At 34.3% G+C, this 25366-nt stretch overlaps 3 protein-coding genes across 4 annotated transcripts; 2 read left to right on the top strand and 1 right to left on the bottom strand.

Annotated features, from left to right (window-relative positions):
• The first annotated feature begins 1331 nt into the window (after nt 1–1331).
• LOC306859128 (uncharacterized protein) lies at nt 1332–3138 on the top strand. Its single transcript, XM_079399988.1, has 2 exons — nt 1332–1396; nt 2372–3138. Exon 2 carries the CDS (start codon nt 2389–2391, stop codon nt 2725–2727), a length of 339 nt encoding a protein of 112 aa, XP_079256114.1. The 5' UTR covers nt 1332–1396; nt 2372–2388; the 3' UTR covers nt 2728–3138.
• A 508-nt stretch (nt 3139–3646) lies between these two features.
• LOC306859127 (OTU domain-containing protein 3-like) lies at nt 3647–13217 on the top strand. The gene is made up of 8 exons (XM_079399987.1): nt 3647–3765; nt 4686–4967; nt 5053–5201; nt 9062–9174; nt 9258–9380; nt 9467–9584; nt 9668–9861; nt 10576–13217. The coding sequence occupies exons 2-8, from the start codon at nt 4765–4767 to the stop codon at nt 10738–10740; spliced, it is 1065 nt and encodes a 354-aa protein (XP_079256113.1). The 5' UTR covers nt 3647–3765; nt 4686–4764; the 3' UTR covers nt 10741–13217.
• On the bottom strand, nt 11683–25160 carry LOC306859126 (von Willebrand factor A domain-containing protein 1-like). 2 transcript variants are annotated; one of them, XM_079399986.1, is made up of 6 exons: nt 24743–25117; nt 19775–20332; nt 16984–17307; nt 15845–16138; nt 14485–14765; nt 11683–13704 (listed from the first exon to the last, which is right to left on the bottom strand). In XM_079399986.1, the coding sequence occupies exons 1-5, from the start codon at nt 24825–24827 to the stop codon at nt 14512–14514; spliced, it is 1515 nt and encodes a 504-aa protein (XP_079256112.1). In that variant the 5' UTR covers nt 24828–25117; the 3' UTR covers nt 11683–13704; nt 14485–14511. The 2 variants fall into 2 exon arrangements, with proteins under 2 accessions (XP_079256112.1, XP_079256111.1); XM_079399985.1 differs by having other exon boundaries at nt 11697–13704; nt 14502–14765; nt 24743–25160.
• Nucleotides 25161–25366: the final 206 nt, after the last annotated feature.

Below are 25366 nucleotides of genomic sequence, written 5' to 3'. Positions count from 1 at the left end.
TATATTAAAATATATTTTATATAAATGTTTAGTATTTAGATTTTTTTATTAAAATAATTTAAATAAAAATGTGAATAAAAATTAATTGTATAGCATAATTAAAAATAAAAATAATAAAAAATAGTAAGAATAAAACATATTAAAATATATTTCATACAAAATCAAATTATATTGAAATTTATTTCATTTAAAAATGCAGTTCATTGTAATAATACATTTCAGAACCTTCTTAATGCAAAACTCATTGACTTGCTGTATTTAGAAAAATAAATAATGCAGAATAAATACAGCATTATACCCTTGGAAAGTTTTTTGTAAGAAATATACATCAAATTATAATATAAAAATATAACTAAAATAAAAAAGTAAAAAGAATAAAACATTCAAATATGTTTTATATGCAGCTCAGGGCAATATTAATATTTAAATTCTTAATTTGAAGGACATTTTTGTTTACTTTTGAAGCAGTTCAGAATGCATGACTGCTTTAGTGTAGAATAAACTTTATTGTAATATTATTGGTTCTCTATTCATCAGGTTTGTTAATATAAGAGCATGAGCAGAGGGCAGTGGAGTAAAGGTCATTACAGCCAATGATGTGGCGGCTCTTATCAGTCTAATTTCCTGTCTAAAAACAACAAACAGTAGGAACTTACCATTAATGTTTTCTGACAGTATAAATGACATGCATTTAGTTCCCTTTACTTACTTTTAATTGCACATGCTATGGAAATACTATGGAAGTACCATGGTAATACTATTCTATTCTTTGAAGTATCCTGAATTAACATATTTATTTGTGCAATATAGTAAATGTGCATTATCATGGTACATATGAAAGCACAGTGCATTTTTCCAGTGGAATGATTTTATATTGCTCACATATCCGTGTTTACAAATCATATCATCTGCCTTCATCTGGAAAATCCAGTATTTGTTGTTAAAAGTGTTTTACTGCTCCTCATCACACCATAAAACTGATCCGTGAACTCTGAAGCTGTAGATTTAGTATTAACCATCACAGCTGGATCATCATGTCCTCTGTAGCTGCTAATAAAACCGTTTCGGTCTGTTAATACATGCTCGTCACGTACAGTGTGCTTTATGCTGTTTTCACGTGATCACAACACAGGTTTCCTAGCTGTCTTTGTGAAATTTGGCAGACAGGCTTCATCATTTCTCCAGCAGCCCTGCAATCATTCACCGCTCACATGAAGCAACTTGGACAAAAGTTGCATCTCCTCTCCAGCCTCATGAATATTCATGTTCAATATTCAATATTCCGACCGCCGGCCTTAAATAGACAGAGCGTCTGTACCTCCAGCACCCACAGAAACTTTGAGGATAAACCTTAACAAGGACTTATCATCTGAGCGGGTTCTGCAACATCTTACAAGTGAGTAAATACTTATTTTATATATATATATATATTCTTTTCTGCTTAGATGCTGCAAAATTTGACATACATGTTAAAAATGATTTAAACGGTAAGAGACTTTTAAAATGCTATGGACAAACATAGTTATTTATTTATTTATTTACCAATAATTCCCCTTATTCTTTATGGTGAAAACCTGTGGAAGACCGAATGGACTTTTTATGCAATTTTACAGTAAAAATACTGATAAAATGTATTTTACACGAACAAGTCGCAGCTTACATTTGATAGTTTTCATTGAAATAATTATGTTGCTAAATTAATAACTAAGGTTGAGGCTTATATATAGTAGCATTTACCAGTGTTATTTTAGTATAATTGAGATATTAATATAGTTTTGATTAAATCAGTTAATACAAAATAAAATAAAAATCAGTTTAATAAAATAAAATGAGTTAAAAATCTTCAGTTTTTGTATTTTCATTATAGTCATTTTCATTATAGTTAAGGTTTTAGTCATTTTGCTGTTGTTTTTATATATGTTTTAAAATGTATTTTAGATATGATTTTAGATTATAGCTAATATGTAATCTTGAAATATAATTTTAGATTTATATTATATATTTTATGTATATAGGTTTTGTTCATTTTTATTTTAGGTTTAATTTGAGTCATTTTACTGCATCAAGTTCATTAAACTGAGAAATTTTCCTTAAATCTGAAATAAGTCAAGTTCAGTCAACATTTATTTTATTTCAAGTAGTGCTTGTTTTTTAATGGCTTTAATTATTTAGTTAACTAGAACAACCCTGGTATTTATCTCAGCTGTCTTATCATGCATAATTTGACAAATATTTGAATTAAATATCCTACTGGAATATGAAAATAAAGTGATTTATGAACAGCATTTAATGTTGTTTTTAAGATACGATTTATTATTTGCTTAATTGTCCTATTGTCATATCATGACCTTTGATTTTTTTTCTTTCACAGACTTAACTACCACTAAAATGGACACTATGCACGAGCTCATCCCTTTTGCTAAGGAAATGCTGAGTGCCGGTCCCTCCAAGGGCACCTTGAAGGTCTATCTAGTGGGCGGCACGTTCGCCGTCCTGGGAATGGTGAGCGGCGTGGTCCAGGTGGCCTCTTCCTTTTTCCCTGACCACGAGGAGACTGACTTTGAGATGCTGAAGGTGCGGGAGCTCATGCCGGTGAAGGAGCAGGTCCAGGAGCCACAAACCAGCATCCCTGAGGATGACGAGATGGATGCGGTGATGGAGGCCAAGGCGAAGGAACTGCCGGTGAACAGACAGAGGCGGATGAGTTTCAGAGCTCACGCTTCATAAGGCTCGTGCCCTGCTGCTGTTAACGCTACGTGAAGAAAGTTGAGCCAAAATGAAGTTCTGCTTGTGCACTGATCCGCGAGGAACACAGTTATTGTACTGAGAGCTGCAGAGCAGCAGGGAGAGGGACATAACGACTTGATTGTTTACGACTGTTACGTATGTATGTTTAGATGGTGTAATGATTTTTTATCAGATGATAACTATTTATAAAGGATGTATAAAAGTCATGTGTAGAGTGTGCTCACTTTTACTGCCATAAAATAAATACATATTTGCTCTAATCTCTGTCACTCTGTTATAGATGATATTATGATTCATATTCATGTCATTTTCAGAGTCTTTTCTCATTTGGGCTTATGTGGAATTGATTTGCACATAAAGACAAATCTAATAAATGAAATGTTCTCTGTTTACTTTCTTTCTGAAAAAAAGTGATTAAAATACACTATAAATACACTGAGAAAAGAAAAACAGTTTCTCATCTGAGTAGGAATAAAAACTCAAACTAATTATAGCTGGACTAAGATTCAGAATTGAACTTATGATTCAATTCTTTGTGTGAGAAATAAAAAAAAGTGTTTATTTTTTTTTAATAATCTACTTAAAGATTCATTATATCTATATAAAATGCATTAGTATAAAAATATTACTATTCAGTTTTATATACTATCTTAATTCAATAGATTGCAATTAAATACGCAAACAACAATAATAACTAACGATGTATTTATTTATTTATTTAAAGTTTTTCTAGACACTCATAAAAAATAAGAAAGATTTTGAAAGCTTATGAAATTGTTTAAACATGATCCTATATGCGTTTAGAATTAATTTACGTTGATATTTCCAGAAATAATAATTTTAAGAGAAATATTCATCTCGAGGTCGTGTCTTTTATTTTGGAAGCAAAGCCGGAACCGGAAGAGGTCCGGGTTCTTTAGGAAGTAAACAAACCCCGGGCAGCTCAGAGTGGGTTTTACAGGAGTTAGTATTTAGATTGTCGTTCATTGGTCGTTTTTATTACTGTCATCTGATAATGTGAGTACAGTTGTGTGACACACTTTAATTGTTTTTTGTCTTCAACAAACTTCCTCGTCCTGTCGTTTAAACGCTGCTAAATCTGACAGAGACAGACGTCAATTACGCGACATTTCTGACGCATCACGCTGCTGTTGTCAGAACATATTTAGTCTGATATTTATAGTCTTTCATTTTAAAATTATGTATGGTGGATGTGTTACACATTTATCCATATCTTCATACGTACATATTGAAGAGGCCGTGATAGAGGCCGTGATTTAAGTCGATATGGTCTCAGATCATACTTGAGAAATGGGTACGAATTTAAACAATTAATCATACAACCAGTTTTTTCATTATTGTGGTATTTGCCATAATAAAAAAGGAAAGGAAAAGAAACTGAAAGCCACTTGCATCATTTGGATGAGATATTCATATTTTGTGATTTTACAGTGTAATGTTCACATATTCATTCATTATGATTTTACAGTCTTAGTAACTTTAATACTTACGATATTCTAAAAGAAACTATAATTACCATGCCAAATTTTTTTGCTGGAATGAATAAAAGTGGATATGCATGCTTACTAAGTATTAAAAATATATATATATATTGTTGGCAAATATTGTTTTTTTTATATAAATATAGAAAATAGCATTATTATTATTATTGTTGGTGTTTTTGTTATATTGGTCTTGTAACATTATTATGATTATTGTATTTAAAGTAATTTGGGGTTTAGGCACCACATACATCAAAAAAGAAAAATGCATTTTTGCATGTGATTCTATATTAATCTGTTATGAACTTACAATAATGTTTGAAGAAATAGTAATGCTAACTGTATACCGTGATAATTTTTGTATATCACAGTTTTTATGTTTGTGTGTCATACTGAATTGTCGTAACTGTTTGTATGATGTTTTGATTCTTTCAGGTTACAGTTTTGCGTGAGTGATAGATAAACGTAAGATCTCATCGGCTGTCACACGGCTGTGTAGTACAGCAGCTCCATCATGTCAAGGAAACAGTCAGGGAAGCCCATAAAGGGAAACAGGAAGTATGAATTAGAGAGGAAGAGAGACGAGAGGGCGGCCCGGCGGGCTCTGGCCAAAGACAAGAAGAACAGACCTCCAGGAGACGATGGACAGGAGTTTGTCAGCTTCTCCAACCAGCTTCAGGCTCTGGGGCTCAAACTGCGAGAGGTGCCTGGAGACGGGTATGTGTGGAGGACTGAGATGACAGTCATGCAGAGTATGAGATCTTTAAGGAGTTGAGCTTCTGTTTCTCATGTTCTCCCACAGGAACTGTTTGTTTCGGGCTCTTGGAGATCAGCTGGAGGGACATTCGCGAGGTCACCTGCATCTGCGGCAGGAGACGGTACAGTACATGATGACGCACAGGCAGGACTTCGAGCCCTTCGTTGAAGATGATGTGCCATTCACAAAGCATTGTAAGAGAAGTGTGTGTGTGTGTTTGTGTGTTGGCATAAATCCAAAATAAACTGAAACTTAAACAAATCTGATTGCTTTGCAACTCACATTAACCTCATAAATTATTGTTAATAGTTAATTAGTAGTGTTTGCTCAGTCAAGCATCACTATTAATATCGCTCATACTTATATTTTAACTTTGGGGGGAAAAAAATTGTGCTACAGACATTTGACATGTTTTATTGTTAACTGAAATATTTACGCTAATTGAAATGAAATAAGATTAAAAACCTCTAAACTTATTTTATTTCAGTTCATTTCCAAGCCAGCATTTCTCATTTTGGTTTAGTTTCAGTTGAAGTTTTAGTTGATAATAACTTAAGTAAAATCAAAAGTAATATATATATATATATATGTGTGTGTGTGTATATAAAAACACACATCAAAATGACTAAAATGTAAAGATTAACATAAAAATTGACTATATAAAAAAATTAAAACTAATTCAGAATATGACATCAATACTCTGAATATTGAATATTTTATATTTACTCTGAAATATAAAATATAAAAATATATGTATATATATATATATAAAATCTAATTAGAGCTTGCAGTAAAAAATATAAAATAAATAAAATAAAAAAAAGCAAGCATACAAAAAAAAAAACCTAAACCTATTTTATTTTGGTTAGATTCCAAGGCAGCCTATGAACAACCAGAAAAATCAAAATAAAACTATTAAATCTAGTTAGAACTTGCAGTAAAAAAATAAAATAAATAAACTTAACCAGTTTTATTTCTGTTAGTTTCCAAGGCAGCATTTTTTATTTTTGTTTAGTTTCAGTTAAAGTATAAGCTGAAAATAACTAAACTAAAACTGAAATAAAAAATAACTAAATAGAAACACACTAACAACTAAACTGGACAAATAACTAAATAGACACATATTTTTTAAACTAATAAAACTGACTGAGTTAATAAAACTTAAACTAAGATAAAAATAGAAAATATTAAAAACACTAATTCGACATGAATTTGAATTCGACATGATCAGTAATTTAATACTGTATTAATGATAATACAATAACACTGGAACCAGTAAACAACCAGAACAAATATAAAAAATATATAAAACAATATTCAAATGAAAAAAAAAATCTAGTTCTAAAATTGTTATATTTATTTTAGCAAAAAAACTAAATATTAGCGGCATCCAATCACCACATAGAGGCTAGGTAGTGGGCTCGTGACTTGTTCGCACTCGGTCTTTATCTCATCAAGAAGACTGACGATCTTAACTTGCTTTCGAGTTTATTAAGACATATGAAAACATGATTAGACCAATGCAATACGGTCAACGGGAAGTTGACTCCCGTTCCTCACCCCTTCCAACCTCCCAAACAATCCGACAAAGAAAATAATGAAGAAAACGGAAGTGATCACCATGACCGTGAATAACCAATAAGAAATAGCAAAATATAAATTAAGTAAATTAATAAAAGTAAGTGTGTGTGTTTGTGTTTGTGTTTGTGTGTTTGTGTGTATGTGTGTGTGTGTGTGTGTTTGTGTTTGTGTGTGTGACCCTGGACCACAAAACCAGTCTTAAATTACTGGGGTATATTTGTAGCAATAGCCAAAAATACATTGTATGGGTCAAAATGATAGATTTTTCTTTTATGCCAAAAATCATTAGGATATTAAGTAAAGATCATGTTCCATGAAGATATTTTGTAAATTTCCTACCATAAATACATTAAAACTTAATTTTTGATTAGTAATATGCTTTGCTAAGAACTTCATTTGGACAACTTTAAAGGCGATTTTCACAATATTTAGATTTTTTTTGCAGATTCCAGATTTTCAAATAGTTGTATCTCAGCCAAATATTGTCCAATCCTAACAAACCATACATCAATGGAAAGATTATTTATTCAGCTTTCAGATGATGTATAAATCTCAATTTCGAAAAAATTGACACTTATGACTGGTTTTGTGGCCCAGGGTCACATATATGTATATGTATTAGGGGTGGGAGAAAAAATCGATCCATCGACGCATCACAATTCTCTCTCCAACGATTCTGGATCGATTCAGAGAATTTCAGAATCGATTCTGAGCTTAGTTTTTAACCAGATGTGTGACGACGCTGATAAACACTCGAACCTTCCGTAAAATAATCTTTCATAAAGTTCGGAAAGGTTGAAGCGAATTACAACGTCATTCACAGGCTTCATTGCACAGCTTTGTTTGATGTTACACTTGAAGTGTGCGGTCTCGCCCGTCGGTATTTTCCTTACAAATGCTTTACGAAGTCATCATTTATGTGGTTTGGAATGTAGTGGACTTGTATATTTAAAATATGAACCTCATTAACAGAAGGCTGCTTTCAATTTCAAATGCTGATGCGTGCTTTGTTTGTGTAGACTGCTCGCTCGTGTGGCTGTACGCGACTCCGTGGTTTAATGTACTTGTGTCTCAAAATGGTTTTATGATGCAAAATTAATGCAAACACAGCCAGTTATGTCTTATGGGATTAAACAGACAGGACAAACCACATTACTTGTTATATTTCAAAAGAGATCTGTAGATCAAGAATCGTTCTGAAATCAGATCGTGACTCCCAGAATAGGGATTGGATTGGATCGTGAGCTGACTAAAGATTCCCACCCCTAATATGTATATGTATATATGTGTATATATACATCTGTTATATATATATATATATATATATATGTATATATGTATGTATATATATATATATATATATATATATATATATATATATATATATATGTGTATATATATATATATATATATATATATATACAGTGGTGTGAAAAAGTGTTGGCCCCCTTCCTGATTTTTTATTTTTTTTGCATGTTTGTCACACTTTAATATTTCAGATCATCAAATAAATATTAATCAAAGTAAACACAACATGCAGTTTTTAAATGAAGGGCTTTTTTTATGAAGGGAAAACAAAATCCAAACCCACATGGCCCTGTGTGAAAAAGTGTGTAAAAGGCGTAAAATGTCAGAATGTTTACGCATTAGAAATGTACGTTTTTATAAAGAGGGAGTGAAAGTAACACAGCATTTCAGAAAAAGAACATCATACCAGCAGTAAAATATGGTGGTGGTAGTGTGATGGTCTGGGGCTGTTTTGCTGCTTCAGGACCTGGAAGACTTGCTGTGATAAATGGAAACATGAATTCAGCTGTCTACCGAAAAATCCTGAAGGACAATGTCCGGCCATCTGTTCGTTACCTCAAGCTGAAGCGAACTTGGGTTCTGTAGCAGGACAATGATCCAAAACACACCAGCAAATCCACCTCTGAATGGCTGAAGAAAAACAAAATGAAGACTTTGGAGTGGCCTAGTCAAAGTCCTGACCTGAATCCTATTGAGATGCTGTGGCATGACCTTAAAAAGGCGGTTCATGCTCGAAAACCCTCCAATGTGGCTGAATTACAACAATTCTGCCAAGATGAGTGGGCCAAAATTCCTCCACAGCGCTGTAACAGACTCATTGCAAGTTATGGCAAACGCTTGATTGCAGTTGTTGCTGCTAAGGGTGGCCCAACCAGTTATTAGGTTTAGGGGGAAGCACTCTTTCACACAGGGCCATGTGGGTTTGGATTTTGTTTTCCCTTCATAATAAAAAACTGCATGCTGTGTTTACTTGTGTTATCATTGATTAATATTTAAATTTGTTTGATGATCTGAAACATTAAAGTGTGACAAACATGCAAAAAAATCAGGAATGGGGCCAACACTTTTCACACCACTGTATGTATATATATATATATCTGTTATCCAGCTTGGCCAGCTTGAGTGCCTTCTCATTGAAGAAGAGTTTGTCGTTTTTGTTTGTCAGTGTCAAACCTCTCACAGCCGGGCACGTTTGCCGGTAATGACGCCATCGTGGCCTTCGCTCGCAGCCAGCAGTTGAAAGTGGTTATTCATCAGCTGAACGCTCCATTGTGGGAGGTGATGGAGCATTTATTTCTTTGATTTATGTCATTCTAATGTGTTTCTATTAATGGTTTAATAAAAAATTTTTTTACATGCAGATAAATGGTACAGAGAAGCCTTCATGTCGTGAGCTACACATCGCATATCGCTATGGAGACCATTATGACAGCGTCCGAAAGATTGGAGACAACTCTGAGAGTCCGGCACATCTGTGTATAGAGGTCTGTCCGGCTAAACAATCATCAGTCGCATACATGAACTACAGTCTGACATTTTCTGAAGGCAAGTGTCTTTTTTCTTTGGATAGAGTCTGAATAATTCCAGATGCTTTGGAGACGGTCAGAAGGAAAAGACGAGAGGCGCCTCTCCCTCATGCTCTCTCTCTGAAGATGAAGAGCTGATCTTGAGCATTCTCTGTGCCGATAGTGAGTCTATCTTTAAATCGCTGTTTTAATTCTGTTTCCTTCACTCTCAATGTGCTCCTCTCACCACTGTTTTATGTCCGCAGGTCAATCAGACAATCTGTGTCAATCAAGTGCCACATCACAGATGTGCCACAGCGATTGGCTGGAGTCTGAACTAAACAACCAATCATCACAGAGAGATTGTGCCTCAGGGACACACCCTTTATGTCAAGACATGCAGGCTGAATGTAGTGAAAACACGTCGTCAACAGAGGGCAGCATCTCGCATAAACCCAAGGTGACTGAGAAAGTTTTGAATAATCAAATATGTATTTTATTATTTAGAGACCATTATAGTTTTTAATAATATTTGAATAGTTTTTTTATGTATCACCGGTTTTTATTTTAACTAAAGTTTTAGTATTTTTTTTTAATTAGTTTTAATTAGATATCTTGTTTTTAAAGATGTCTATAGTTTTTATTAATTTTGATTTCAGTTTTAGTTATTTTAGCACATCAATTTAAACTAAATGAAACATTTACATTAATTAAAATAAAATAAATGTTAACTGACAAAAAAAAGCATAAACTTATTTAATTTCAGTTAGTTTCCAAGGCAAAATATAAATTTTTTGTTTAATTTAAAGTTTAAAATAACTGAACGAAATGAAAATAACTCAACCAAACCTGAAATAATAATACAAACTAATAGTAAATTTATTGTTATTAATTTGAAAGTTTTGTTGTGTTCTTGTTTTTTATTATTAGTTTTTTAATCTATTTTTTTATGTCTATATAGTTTGTATTGATTTTTATTTCAGTTTTAGTTATTTTAGCACACTAAATGAAAAGTTAAATGTTTTTATCTTTTATTTCATTTGCATTTAAAGGTTTATATTTTATTTCAAGTAATAAAAATATTTTTTAATAATTTTAGTTTTAGTCAACTATAATAACCCTGGATGGAAAGAACTAAAATAATAAAGTTTTCTTGTATTTTTTTGCTTTTTAGCTCTCTAATAAACAAAGGAAAGAGCAACAGCGCCTAGAAAAGAAGAAACGTCAGGAGGAGAGACATAGACAGAAGGTTTTACAGGGCAGAGGGTCACATGATCAGAATCAGAACGTACCTGAAGCCGTCACTCTTGTGCCAGCGCTCAACACCTTGAGCATCTAGAGCAAACATGGGAAGCCGTTTTAGGTGGTCCGTACACTGTGTAATGATCCAGAAACGTATAATTTAAATGTACAGGGAATGTGTTGTATGATTGAGGGTGCGTTTCTTTAGCATGAGATGACGTCAAGATGCGTCAGGCTGTATGCTGTGCTTGAGATTGCTGGCGGCTGCATTTTTTGTACCGAACATAGTCAAACATTAACCCTCATTAATTTCAGTTGCCCCATCTGAGCTCAGCCAAAGAACACTTGGAAAGGGAATCAAAATATTGAGAAGAGAAAGAGTTTAAGATTAATTATGGACCACTGTTTAAGCCTGTCGGAGTATTTGATTAATTTGCTAAAAACACTTTCGGTTCTGGTTCTACATTCTTCAAATTATCATTTCAATTATCATTTTAATTTAGTGTTTCATTTTCAAGCAATTGGGCAACTTCGTATTCTGCAGTGGAATTTTGTAAATAAATTTTTCAAATGGGATTGTGTGCTGTTAAATATTATTCTCTAAAAGGGTGAACTGGTCATGAACAGGTCATTTTTCATCTCAAAATCGAAATTATATTCAAGCAGAATAAATATAGAAAAAAGAAGCTATTTTAGGGCCATTTAGAGTTTGCAGTTTATGACAACTAAGCCCTTTTTATCATTCCTGTGAAGCAAAATATTATTTTAAGAATGTATACATCTTTAACTATAACATCAAAAATTCCTGTATTAGAGTAATGGAAAAATGAGTTGTGTGAAAAAGCACTTTATGGTCCAATAACAAGCTTGGTTTTCTTTATCTTGTTTCCCCTATTTATATATTTTGGGTTGAAATTTCACCGAATACATATATTATGTTTATTATTTAGCAATTAAATATCATAAAATCATAGCTAAACTAAAAGGCATAAATATTACAAGTTACACAGAGGTTTAGAAACAAAAGCAGACATGGATTGAAATAGATTTTTTTTGTTGTTGTTATTTAATAACTAAAAACTTCTTGAAAACAGTGATGTGTAAGACGTGCAGCCAAGCTGGGAATGAACAAGCACCTTTTCATAATACAGAAAGCCCAACTTGTCATGTTGCAACAAACAGAGACACAAAATATCAGATGCTGCATTTTTTTTGAATAGCTACAAATTCCTGCATAATGACACTGAAATGGGATGAAAACTATCATTAAAGACTATAGTATTCCTAAACACTATTTTAAGACCTTGACCCGGTCTGAGACCATATGTTTGCCTGTTAAGACACAACTACAGAGAAAAACGTTCTCCTATGAATGATAAATCCAGTCTACAGTATGCATGCACAGGGAGAAGCTTGACCCACCGAAAGAGTCACTTTTCTTCAAACAAACCAGTCGTGGCCCTTTTGAACCACAAAACATCTGCAACCATCATCTGCAAAGTCTTAATACTTAGCCACAGTGATTAAAATTCAGGCCAGATTTTCAGAGTTTCACTGCTAACAAAATCTGTAGTTATGGTAACGTGTGTAACTCAAGCAGGGTTACAATATATGCATTGACCTTAAAGAAAAACCAGTGATGGAAGTCATTCAGATTCCCCCTAAAACCGTCTTATTGTTCCCATTTCCAACCGTATGGAGAAATCTAGAATCTATTACCAACTATATCTCTGATAAATATAACTCAAAAGGCATTAGTAGGATATTTACATACGATTGCTTTGGCGATATAACTCTTTATAAAAACTAATGCGTAAACATTCTGACAGTTTAAAGGAATATCATGGGTTCATTTGGAAGTCTGCACATAAATGTTAAAATACACACAGTTACTTGAATATAGCTGCATGATAAAATAGCTAATTTTGTCAAAGTAATAATCAAGTCTTTCTCTCGTGACCATATAAAGTTGCTAAACCCTGTAACTTTCACTCTAAATGCACAAGGATACTAAAAACGGACTGTTTAATGTCTTGTTCCATAGACTTATAAGTGCATTACTGTACTAAATATTCCTCTATTTCCTCTCATAATTCAGACTTCTTTTCTCAGAGTTGTGGGATATAAACTGAGAATTGAGAGAAACAATAAATTGTGAGAAATAAGCTTGCAATTAACTTTTTTCTGTGGTGGAAACAAAAAACACAACAGAATTATGAGATTAATTCAAATTATACACTCAGAATTGTGTCAAAAAAAGAACTTAGTTTATATCTCACAATTCTGTTTATACCTTGCAATTCTTACTTTTTTCTTCAGAATTATAAGAAACAAAGTCCAAATTGTTAGATATAAACTTGCAGGAAAAAAAAGATGTAAACTCAGAATTCTGAGAAACAAAAAGTGAAAATTGAGCTGTGAGGAAAAATAATTGCGAGTTTATAGCTTGCAATTCTGTTTACATCTTCATAATTCATAATTTCAAAAAACAAAGTCTGAATTGTGAGATAAAAGCTTGCAATAGCAAGAAAAAGTCGCAATTTTTAGTTTTTATTCTGTGGCAGAAAAGATAATTCTGAGAGAAAAAAATCAAAAGTGAGATTTAATCTCAGAAATGTGATAAAAAAAAAAAGAATTGTGAGTTTATTTCACGCAATTCTTACTTTTTTACCTCAAAATTGCAAGAAAAAAGTCCAAATTGCGAGATATAAACTCAAAAATGGACTGCGGTAATGCACAGCATGCCACAGATCTCAGCCGTCAATAGCACTGAACTTGAACCCGAAACATTCCTTTAAAAATCTGATTCTTCAGAAAGTCACTTTTGAGTTCAGACTCATTTAGTCTCTGTGTTAGAAGCGTGGATTGGAGCTTGTTTGTCAGTGCATGTTATGTGGGTGTTTAAAGATCACCATCTATGGGTGATGAGTATTCAAACATCTACAGTGTCCTGGACTCCCTGTCCTCCCATCTGTCTATGTGTGGGAAGTTTTTGGTGTTGTTCATTCCTCCATCTTTCGTATTTGGCAGAATGGCGCTGTACAGTTCCAGGTCAGCGCAACTGTGTGGTAACACAAACAGAAAGTGCTTATTATATTAAATGTTTGTTTAAAAGTTAATGCAAGGTAAAAAGCTTCTATCTTCGGAACGCAAATTTAGATATTTTTTTATAATTAAGAGAATTTGAGAATGGCACAGCCAGTACCACACATGCATATTATGCTGTATGCTGTATTATATCTGTGCCTTGACCGTGGTAGGATCCTTGCTGTCTATGGAAGGTCAGAGCTCTCGGATTTCATCAAAAATATCTTAAAGGTGCACTAAGTGTCCACAGACCGAGCCCCAAACACACTTGCAGCCAATCAGCAGTAAGGGGCGTGATAGGTGAATAATGTTGATTTTGCTTTGTTTCACACAACTTCAGACCCTCGGCCGGCAGGCATAACAGATTCTGCCATCATCGTTGCCATGAATGTGGGGCTGAGATATCAAAATAGGGGCGAGGTCCTGTTGGGGTTTGGGCGTGTTTGTTTTGGTGCTTTCAAATGTCTACAACATCTGGGAAACTTTGCTTGGTGCACCTTTAGTTTGTGTTCCGAAGATGAACAAAGGTCTTTGGGACGACATGAGGGTGAGTAATTAATGACAGAATTAAAATGTTTGGGTGAACTATCTCTTTAAGTTGGCAGTGGACAGAATCAAGCAGACCAAAATAAAAACAGATATTCTGACACAGAACACATTTCAAAGTGGAATAACTAGCTGTAGTGTTGTTTTTCGGAGAAGCAATCATATTATGGTATTTTTATGCTTTCGTTTATTAAAACAAATAAATTACCCTGACAGGCATCTCACCGGAGCCCATTTAAGCAGTGCAGCAGAGTCCCTCCCCACGGGCCGTCCGGTACACCGGAGAGACGCAGACGCGGGCCCTGGAGGGCACATGGTTGAGGGTGGTGGAGAGCCGGTTGGGTGGTAGATATAAGGTGGAGCGCTGGCTCTGACCTCGCTCCCATGTGACCCAGTAACCACGGAGACCATCGTAACTCCCCTTCCAGCGGAGCTGCACTGACTCATTGCCCACTGTGGTCAGCTGCAGATCTGAGAGAGCTGGCAACACTGAGAGAAACAAAGAGAGAGGTCAGGCTTCCCGTTTCTTGCTGGGAATTAGTGAGGGGGTATGTGGGAATGATATTGGCTGGAACATTAAAATAGGGTGGTCCCATTGGAAAGAATCTCATTCCAAATGCTTCTAATGGATTAAAACAAGTTTTAGCTAATACTATTATTTAGTTTATAAATGATTTGTTTGGAGTCAGTACATTTTTAAAAAAAAGGAATTAGTACTTTTATTCAGAAAGAATGCATTAAATTGATCAAAATTGACAGTAAAGCTATTTATAATGTTACAAAAGACTTCTATTCATATAAATGCTGCTCTTTTGAACTTTCTATTCATCAACGTATCCTGAAGAAAAATGTAACATGCTCCCAAACAAATATTAAGCAGCCCAACAGTTTTTAACTTTGATAATATGAAATGTTTCTTGAGCAGCAAATCAGCATATTAGGATGATTTCTGAAGGATCGCGTGACTCTGAAGACTGGAGTAATGATGCTGAAAATTCAGCTTTGATCACAGGAATAAATTACATTTTAAAATATATTACAATAGAAAACAGTTATTTGAAATTTTAATAATATTTCACATTTGAACTATTTTTACTGTATTTGTGATCAAATAAATGCAGCCCTGGTGAGCAAAAGAGACTTCTTTCAAAAACATTACAAAAAAATATTACAGACTGTTTATAGCCTAATGAATCAAAATTCATAAAAGTGTTAGTTTGTAAAGATTATCTAAACAAAACTTGTAACAATTATAATATTTTGTTGGTTCCAGAACTTATTTACTTATTAACTTATATTGGTATTTTGTCATGGGAACCAAAAAGTGATGTTAACTTGGCCTACAAAAATGCACCAGCAGTCTATAGAAACCAAATGAATTCATCAAAATGACAAACAAGTTGTAAATAAACTGAGAATGCTTTAGAAATTCTAATTCATTTCCTGTATTTAATATAAATTTGAATTGTAATGCCATTTGAGTTTGAGTTTAAGGAAGCAGAAGTAAATTCATATACTACAAAATGAAAGTGCAGTGATAATGAGATGCATAATCTGTTGGTTCTTACCCTCCTGTGTGCAGACTTTAACCGTCATGGCTCTCTCTCTGCCGGAGGCCTGTCTCGCGCTCACTGTGACCAGGTACTGCGTGTCGGGCTGCAGGCCGGTCAGCACTGTGGAGTTCTGTCTGTTACTGACGCTGACGACCCGCAGCGGGCCTGTAGGAAGCGCTGAATACTCCAGCTGGTATCCCTGGATGAGGTGAGGCAGCAGTGGACCCCAGCTCACACGCACACTGTTAGTGCTGGACTCTGACACGGTCACTGTCGACAGAGTCTGCACCTCTGGCTGAGGAGTATTCACTGGCGGTCAAGACACGAGAGAGAAGAACATCTCAATGTCTGAACAAGGTTTTTATTTAGTTCTACTTAACTTTATATGCCTTCTGTGTCCCTTTGCATGCGTAAAATCAACATCCTGTTTTACTAATAAATTAGGAGGGATAATATGCACTGATTATTCAGTAAATGTGCTTTTTTTTCAGTATTTCTCGGTGATTCTTAATTGTCCTTGTAATAGAGTTAACAACATTACATTTTACAAAAATATAAAATATTTAATTTGAAGTTAACATTAATTAAATATGAACAGTAACATTATTTAATGTTAACTTCATGAATGCTATTTAAGGCCAATAATAACAACAACAACTAATTTAATATTCATATATCTAATTAATGCTAATAATAATAATAACAACAACAATAATAATATAACTATTAATAATAACAACAACAATGACCAATATTAATATTTAATTATTGCCAATTAATTCAAATTATTATCATTATAAGTAATGGTCATAAAAATCACTTTCATTATGTGAAGTATAATTTCTTTATTATTATTGTTATACATTTAATTTCCTTTTTTGATGTTATTTAATGCTAATGTTATTAATAAGAATTATCATAATTGTTTTTAATGTTAATAATAATAATGAATTGAATATTCATATTTAATGATGCTACTCCTATTATTATTATTATTATATTAAGCATAAATTAAACAAGGTGCACCAAAAAGTAATTGTCATAAAAAAAATATATATATTTTTGCAAAATATAATTAGTTTTTTTTCTTCTTCTTTTGATTTTGGTATGGAATCTGATCTGGATATATTATTGAGAGATGGATGGTTGTGCACCTGGCTGTGTAGTGAAGGTGGTCTGAAGAGAGTTGAGGAACTCCAGGTTGGCCTTCGGTGTGAGCGTGACTGTGTACGTGGTGTCTGGACGCAGGCCAGTCAGCTTAGCTGAGCTGGCATCTCCGGGCCGCGTGATCCTCTGAAAAGGACCCAAACCAGTGCCAGGACTGGTGCCTGTACCTACCGGCCCCACGGTCTGCCCTGATCGGATGGGACCAAACTGGATATCATAGTAGCCGGTGCCGGCCAACACAGGCCTCCATTCCAGCTGAGCTGTAGTGCTGGTGACCGACTTCACCTGTAGCCTCTCGGCCCGGATAATCTCTGCGTTTGATCAGAGAGAAAGAGAAAAAAAGAGATGGCAGAAATTAAATGAATTACTCGAGTCACTAAATTCATGCCTAGGGCAATTTCTAAAAGTGCATGACACCACCTGCTCTGAATTACTGTGTGTGAGCCATGCAGTTTTTATGTATTAAGTGTTTAGAAAGTGCACATTATTATTCAAATAATAATAAATATAATTTTTTTTTTTTTCATATGTAAATAATGCGAATACATTTGATGTTCATATTTAATTAATGCAAATTAATAAATACATTACTACTTCTACTAATTATTATTATAAGCATAAATTAAACATTAAAAGGCACAAAAAAACTAACGGTCGTAAAAATGATTTTCATTATGCGAAATGTACTTTTTTATTTCTTATTTTTATTATTAGTGTTAGTATATTTAATGTTTATTTAATGAATGCTATTTAATGAATGCTAATGGTAATATTAATTATAAAAAAACTAATAATAATAATGATGATGATAATAAGTATAAATAATACATTTAATGATCATATTTAATGTTAATGCTAATAATAATAATATTTATTCTAAGCATAAATTCAATGTTTAAGACACAACATAAAAAGTAATAGTCAAAAATCCATTTAATTATGTGAAGTGTAGTTACTTATTACAAATTATTACAACTAATTATTACAAATATTAGTAAATATAATAATCATCTTCAATACATATCTAATTAATGCTAGTAATAGTTATAATAATACATTTAATGTTCACATTTAATGCTAATTAATAATAATATTATCATTCTTACAAACACAAGCTAACTGTTAAAGACACAACGAAAAAAAAGTAATGGTCATAAAAATCATTTTCGTTATGCAAAGCGTGATTTCTGTACTTTCCAGAATTTCCGGAATAATCTGCATTTGATTTGAGAGAAATAAGAGATGGCTGAAATTAAATTAGTGACTAAAGTCACTAAATCCATGCCTAGAGCAGTTTCTAAAAGGACACGACACCACTTGCTCTGAGTTACTGCGTGCGATCTATGAGTTTGTTTATGTAAGTGTCTGGAAGTTGCACATATGTTATGCCTTATATATGTGCGGAAGAATGCCCACTAATAATAGCAATATCTAGCACTCCGGGGGACTTCACGGGGGGTTGAAAAGGCCAAAATAATTTCTGTATAAATAGCCCTCATCTCCCGTTACAGTGTCTGCGGGTTCTGTCCCTGATTCATCCAGGCCCTTCTTCTCTTGGAGCTGTCTCAAGCTATTTGTGTCGGAGTTGACTGGCATTCGAGATTCCTTCGGCACACTAGGACGAAGGTACGGAGAGATTCACACTCACATAAGAGCACTTTCTCTGTTTAGAAAACGCTCTCATAAGATTGACTGGTACTTTAAAAGAAATATGAAATCACGGTCTGTTTGTGTCAAGAATTTTGTGTTTTCATTTTACGATTAAAGCATTAATTCATATTTGTCATCAGTTACTCACCCTCATTTCATTCCTACAAGTATGTTTTTTATGATTTAAGAAATCTGAGAGCTACTGCACAAGGCCAAATTTTCAGTAAATAACCATTTATATTCCAATATGTTCCTCACATAAATAGTACCATTTCAGAGAATATACACAGCAGTCAAATTGACTACTTTTATGGTATTTCAGTGGTGTTTAGCTTCTATAATAAACTTCTAAATCAACGTGTTATTTTATTTTACTTGACTTTAATGATGAACATGTTCTGAGTCCCAACATTTCACCTTCGAGTCTGTTTGAAAGTTTCAGTATATACATATAATATAAATGTATTTATTAATTTTGTTTTGGTTGTTTTTCATTTCTTACAGTTAATAGAAATTATATACAATAATTTGTCATTTTCTTACTCTTGTAAGAAAATACTTAAAATTCCATTTTAATATTATAAAAAATATATAAATATATTATTATATTAAATATATAAAAAATATATTAATTAATTAAATATATATTATTATTATTATTATTAGGGTTATTATTTTTTGTCTGTTTTGGACCTTGACAGTCTATGGTCAGTATTTACTTAGTAACTTCTCATTATATTCTTATTATTGTAATAATAAATGAGTTAAAATTGCATTGTAATATCACAAAAGCATATTAAATATTTAATAATGAATTGATAATAATAATCATTTTTTCTATTTAAATTTAATTTAAATTTATGTATGTTTTATTTCATTTATTTGTTTATTTTATTTTATTTATTTATTTTTTGCTATTTTGGAGCTTGGTCCATGGTCAATATTTACTTTTCTAGTATGGAAAAGATCATGATGAACTTCTAAACATCTGCTTTTGTGTTCAATAGAAGAAAAAGCCATACAGGTTTGTAATGTCATCAGGGTACATGATAACAAAATGTAGTTGTTGTTTTTTTTGCCATGAAATAATGCAGTTTTGAGATATTTGATAAAAAAAAACGCACACACCAATAATGGCGTTCCTCAAGTCTTCGCTGATGATGTTGATATCATCAATGTCCACAAAGAACAGGTGCTCCTCGGCGGGTGAACTCACAGCCTCTCTCAGCACCTGATAGTTCCCGTGACCAGTGGAAACCACCAGGATGGCCACGCCCTCTTCCCGTAGCCTCGCCATTGGTTCCTGCACCTCGCCGGGATCCACTCCATCCGTGAGCCAAACCAGAACCCTGGGCAGATCTGGTCTGGCACCTCCCGGCACGCCCTGTTTCAGAACCTGGTTCCGAGCCATCAGGAGAGCGTCCACCGTGTTGGTGTCGCCCTTCAACTGTTTAGTCCTCCCCAGGGCTGCTTGAAGTCCGTCCTGAAAGCTGTAGGTGTCAAAGCTGAACTCCAGATGAGGATCGGTCCCAATCTGCAGCAGTCCCACCCTCACCTGGTCCGGCCCCAACGAGAAAGGCAGCAGGAGCTCCTTGAGGAAGTCCACCATACGGAAGAACTCGTAGGAGGCCACGCTACCAGAGGAGTCCAGGAGGAAGAGGACATCGCCCTCGCAGCAGTTCAAAACTGTAGGTGAAAAACAACAGTAGACATTTAAGGAAATGATCTATGCTTTAACATCTCGAGAGGGGAGAGATGAGTGTTTATGTAGCACATAGCAGCACTAAAACACTCCAGACTTTCCGAGGCATGAGGAGAACTCTGTGTGAGTATACATGCTTTGGTTGTACACTCTTAAAAATAAAGGTTCTTTATTGGCATCTATGGTTCCATGAAGAACATAGATGGAACCTTTTAATTCTTTTTTGTTGTGGAAAAAGGTGCTTTAGATGATTAAAATGTTCTTCACACTAAGTAAAAATGGTTCTTTTAAGAACTGTTCAATGAAAGGTTTTTTTAAGGAGCCAAAGATGTTTTTTTCTATGGCATCACTGCAAAAACCCACAACTGAAACCTTAATTTAAAAGATTGCATAATCATAAACCATGCCAGCTATAAATCGTAAGTTTGATTGGTTAAGAAAAGCCACATGACTTTATCCTTTAATTTATCCTTAATTTTTGAAACCTTAATTTATAAGATTGCATAATATATGCCCATGGGACTTTTGCCCATTTTAAATCATAAGTTTGATTGGTTAAGAAAAGCCACATGATTTGATCTGTCATTCATGCACAAACAAGCCCCAAAGTTTAATATTTAAAGGCCTGGGTCGACCAGATATTAAACTTCTGTTATCATTAACTCCGGATACTGGAAAGAATGTTTGAGCTGTTTTTGGGTTTTGAACAACATTGATTTTCATTGTATGGGAAGAAAAACACTGAGATCAGACCACAAAACATGGTTCTGAACGATACGAGGGTGAGTAAATGATGAGAGAAATTATTATTTAAATTTTTTGGGGGGTGGGGGGGCTGTCCTTTAATGTTAGGGGTTATTAAAAAAAAGGGGTACGGTAGTCTTGTAGGGCTGCATGATTAATTTGATTAATTAAACAAATATTAATTTATTCAGAAATAGAAATAATTTAAATATAACAATAATATGAAATATTTTAAAAAAAACTGCATTACTTTGCAACAAAAATAAATTATTATTATTATTAATTCAATATTAAAAAATTCACAAATATTTATTGTTTTAATATCAAATTAATAACAATAATTAATTTTTTTGTTGTGAATGTTTAATTATAATATTTTTTATTTTGTTAGTAATATTTACTAAATAAAAATATTTTAAATAGTAATATATTATATAGTTATAATAATAATAAAAACAAATTATTGTCCTTATTTTATAGTCGTATTGATATATAATCATTGAATTTTTAGCCAAATTGTGCAGACAAGCACAAGCAAGCCTGGAGCCTTTTTTTAAACTCACATTTTAAATTGCAACTTTTGTTTCGTTACAAATTTGATCTGATTTTTCCTCCCAAACTGTGCAGACCTTTTGTTCAGTCTTAAGTTTCACAGCTTCAGATAGAAGTTGACATACAAGTTTTTACAAGTTCGGATGCCGTGTACGCGCACTCCCTCTTAACTGACCACAAACTTGTTAAATTTTTATAGTGAACACAATAAAATCAGGAGAAACTCTGAGAAAGAACGGCCAAATGGACATAAGTGTGCAATAGAGTGAGGAAATTAGTCATTTGCGAAGGAAGTGGGCTTGAACGGTAGATGCTAAAAATAAGGATAAGAAAACAGTAGTATTTTTTTTGGTATAAGGAAGAAATGGGAGCTACACAATATTTCAGGAGATGGAACATTTGATTTGGCCGTTACAGGAATTTCCTGGCAGAGGATCCCTCTAACCTGGAGCTACATGATAAACATAAACAGATGGGGGAAGGAACAGACCTGCTACTGGATGTTACAAGCGGGAGGCGGACGGACGACGGCGGGCGGGCATGGAGAAAAAGGGGGGAGGTGAGAATTGGCTGTTCCATATGAAGTAAAAGAAGGAATGTAGAGCCTTTTCCAGAAGCCCCTGAAGAGGAAGAAAGCGAGTGTGCAGAATAAAAGAGCAAGAGAGCACGAGTGGGTGAGAGGCCTCAGAGAGCCAAGCGTTTGCCACCAAGAACAATCCAAAGTCACCCACCCAAGTCCTGTGAGAAGATCTGGAGGCGTCCGAACCAATTTGAAGCAAATTACAAGAGAATCTTGCGAATCTTAAGCATCTTGCTCTTTTGCAAAACTGGGTTTATTTGTACCCCGGTTTTTGCATGTTTTGGTGACAAAAGTCCTGGTTCACCAATGAATTCAGATGGAATCTAAACCCACGTGCATAGTTTGCATAGTTTTCTTTGCTAGGAGAAAAGAGCCCATCGGGCCACTTGAACCCACGACTGCTAAAATAACTGACCTTTGCCAGATCAGAGTGCAGGAAGCAGGGTGCGGTGGCACTTTGCACAGAGACTCCTGTAGTCAAAGCCAAAAATGCTCAAGGCTCTTCCAGAATTACTCTCTGTGAGTCACTGTTGGTTTTGTTCAGACAGGCAGCAAAAAATTTTTTTTATTTTTTTTGGCATATCAGATTCTTATCTGAATTGTTTTTTATAGCCTGAACAGCAGTCAATTATGGCAGCTTGCATTCTACCCTATTCTTTTTTTTTCTTTTTTCTTTTTTTAGTTACAGACAAAGAATTGTGATGTATAAACTCTGAATTTTGACACTTCTCGGAATTCTGTCTACAGCTCTGAGTTTACATCTTGCTACATCTTTTTTTGTTTGTTTGTTTTTGTTTTGGCCATGGAATAAAAAAAGGTAATTGTGACTTTTTATCTCACGATTCTAACTTTTCTCTTGCAATTATAAGGTTATGTCTCATAATTGTGATCAAATTAACATCTCTCAACTTTCTCTCAGAATTGTGAGTTTATATCTTACAGTTCTGCATTTGTGCCTCACAATGTTTATATCGTAGCAAGTTCTGACTTTTAAGAATTGTGTGAAAAAATGTGGGATTTAAACTGCAAGGGAAGAAGCCTGAATTTTGAGATAAAAAGTCGCAATTACATTTTTCATTACCTTCCCACAGCAGAAACAAGCTTCCATATTAAACACACAAAGGTTGATTTTTACCAATCCATGTGAAATCTGACTAAAATGTATTTTTTGTGGCATATCTGACTCAAATCTGTTTGGATTTGTAGTCTGCATAGCAGAAAATCAAGAAACCTAATCTGAACCATGGGCAATCTGATTAAAATCGTGTCACAAATTGCACATCTTGTATGGAAATGTGGTCAGATATGATAATTTTGGCTCTCTCGTTCCTCATATAGTGAACTGCTGTATGTGACTTCCACTAGTGAATAGTGAGTGTTTTTGGATACAGTGCATGGATAAATTCCTCTGTTGCTTATCTTCTATCATGAGTTTGATTTCAGTGGGATGTCATGACAGACATCAGCAGAAGCTAAATGTACACAATACCTCTATTTTCTGGCATTTAATATGTTTCTCATTACCCTAGCGCGGTTGATAGCCTAACAGTGATTGACAAGAAGAGTCCTTTAATTCGCATGCCTCACTCAATATGTATGTCAGCGATGTGCTGACAGCAAGTTATTGCAGTTCTATTCATACAGTTAATATGCACTGTCATATGCATTATGCAGTCACTTAAATTATAGAGTTTTATTTAACACAATAAAATATATAAGATGACACCAAGGGAGAAAATGCTTGCTGCAACTTAAAACGTTTACAAATGGACCCAATTATTATCAAGTATTTGACTATTTTCAATTTTTCTTTTTCTCAGATCACTTAAACATGGGCTTTAGAGGACAAGAATCCCCTGACATGCTGCATGTTTTCTGTCTAGCTCACATGTTTGTAATATATATATATATTCTGCTGCTCCCTCAGTCATGTTTATCAGTAATTATCTCCATATTCCTTCTTTCATTTGCATTATTGTTTAAAGTGCTTTAAGTTCTTGATCTGCCCAAGACTAGAACTAAATGGAATAGAATTAACGTTAACTCTGTGCATTGGTCAATGATTTACATTAGCAATGATTATTCAAACTCACGTGTTTGTTCTGGACTTATTATTAAATAACTTGTTAACACTTTACACTTTAGTAAGGTTCTACATGTTAACATTAGTTAATATGCAATCGCTCTTCGTGTGAAGGTTTCTTTGTTTTGCTAAATAAAAGATGATCTACTCTTCTGAATCAGGTCCTGACTGATATGACTCACCTGTCCTGAGACATGACTCACTTGAAGCAAGATACCGAGTTTTGAATAAACCTATGTGATTCACCTGAATCAGGTATGGAGACCTAACAATGTGTTTCAATATAGTTCACCTAAATCACATACTGAGTCTTGAATCGAAACATAGCCAATCATTCTGGTTTTGGCTCCGCGTAAATTATGTACCGAGTCCTGAATAAAAGATTCACTAAAATCATACTAAGCTCCGAATGAAAACGTGAGTGAAAGGACTCACCTGAATCAGGTACCGAGTGCTGAGCGTCTCCTGCGCACAGAAACACGCTGAACAAAACACACCCGAGCGTTGTACGGACCTCCATGATGGACTTGAATCCAAAATTACTGTCAGTTCTGGACGCTTTAACGCGTCTACATCGCTTAGCACAATTTCTATTCAAATGGTGTTTCTAAGACCCCCGCGGTTCGCTTTTAAAGTCGCATTCAGTGCAGGCAGTCACCGGAGCTTTATATATATATAAAATCGCACCTGCGCGGTTATTCTACATAATTTACGCGCTGAGAACGAAATAAGCGCGTAACTCTTCGCTCTCCCATAAACTGCTCAGTGTTGATCAAAACCCGTTACGGAATAAACTCTCTCTGGTCTTCTGCAAGCAGCAGGTCCCCTCCCTCTCCTCTCCTCTGCGCAGCGCACTCCTCCTCCTCCATTGCTTTAGAAGGGGACCAGCGTCACCATCTTGAACCTGTGCCCGGATTCTGGTCCTTCTCATCTTTATGTTACAGTTATTTTCTTGCTTGGGAATGGGCATATAATATGTATCATTATGGGTAACTAGAACTGGCCACTTGGGTCAGGAAACACTTGGAGTTCAGTGGAGCCTGTTAGTTGACACTGTTT

This window comes from Barbus barbus, assembly GCF_936440315.1.
Source record: "Barbus barbus genome assembly, chromosome: 40".
Lineage (NCBI taxonomy): Eukaryota > Metazoa > Chordata > Actinopteri > Cypriniformes > Cyprinidae > Barbus > Barbus barbus.
The sequence above is the reverse complement of the archived record's forward strand: the minus strand, read 5'-3'. Positions and strand labels throughout refer to the sequence as shown.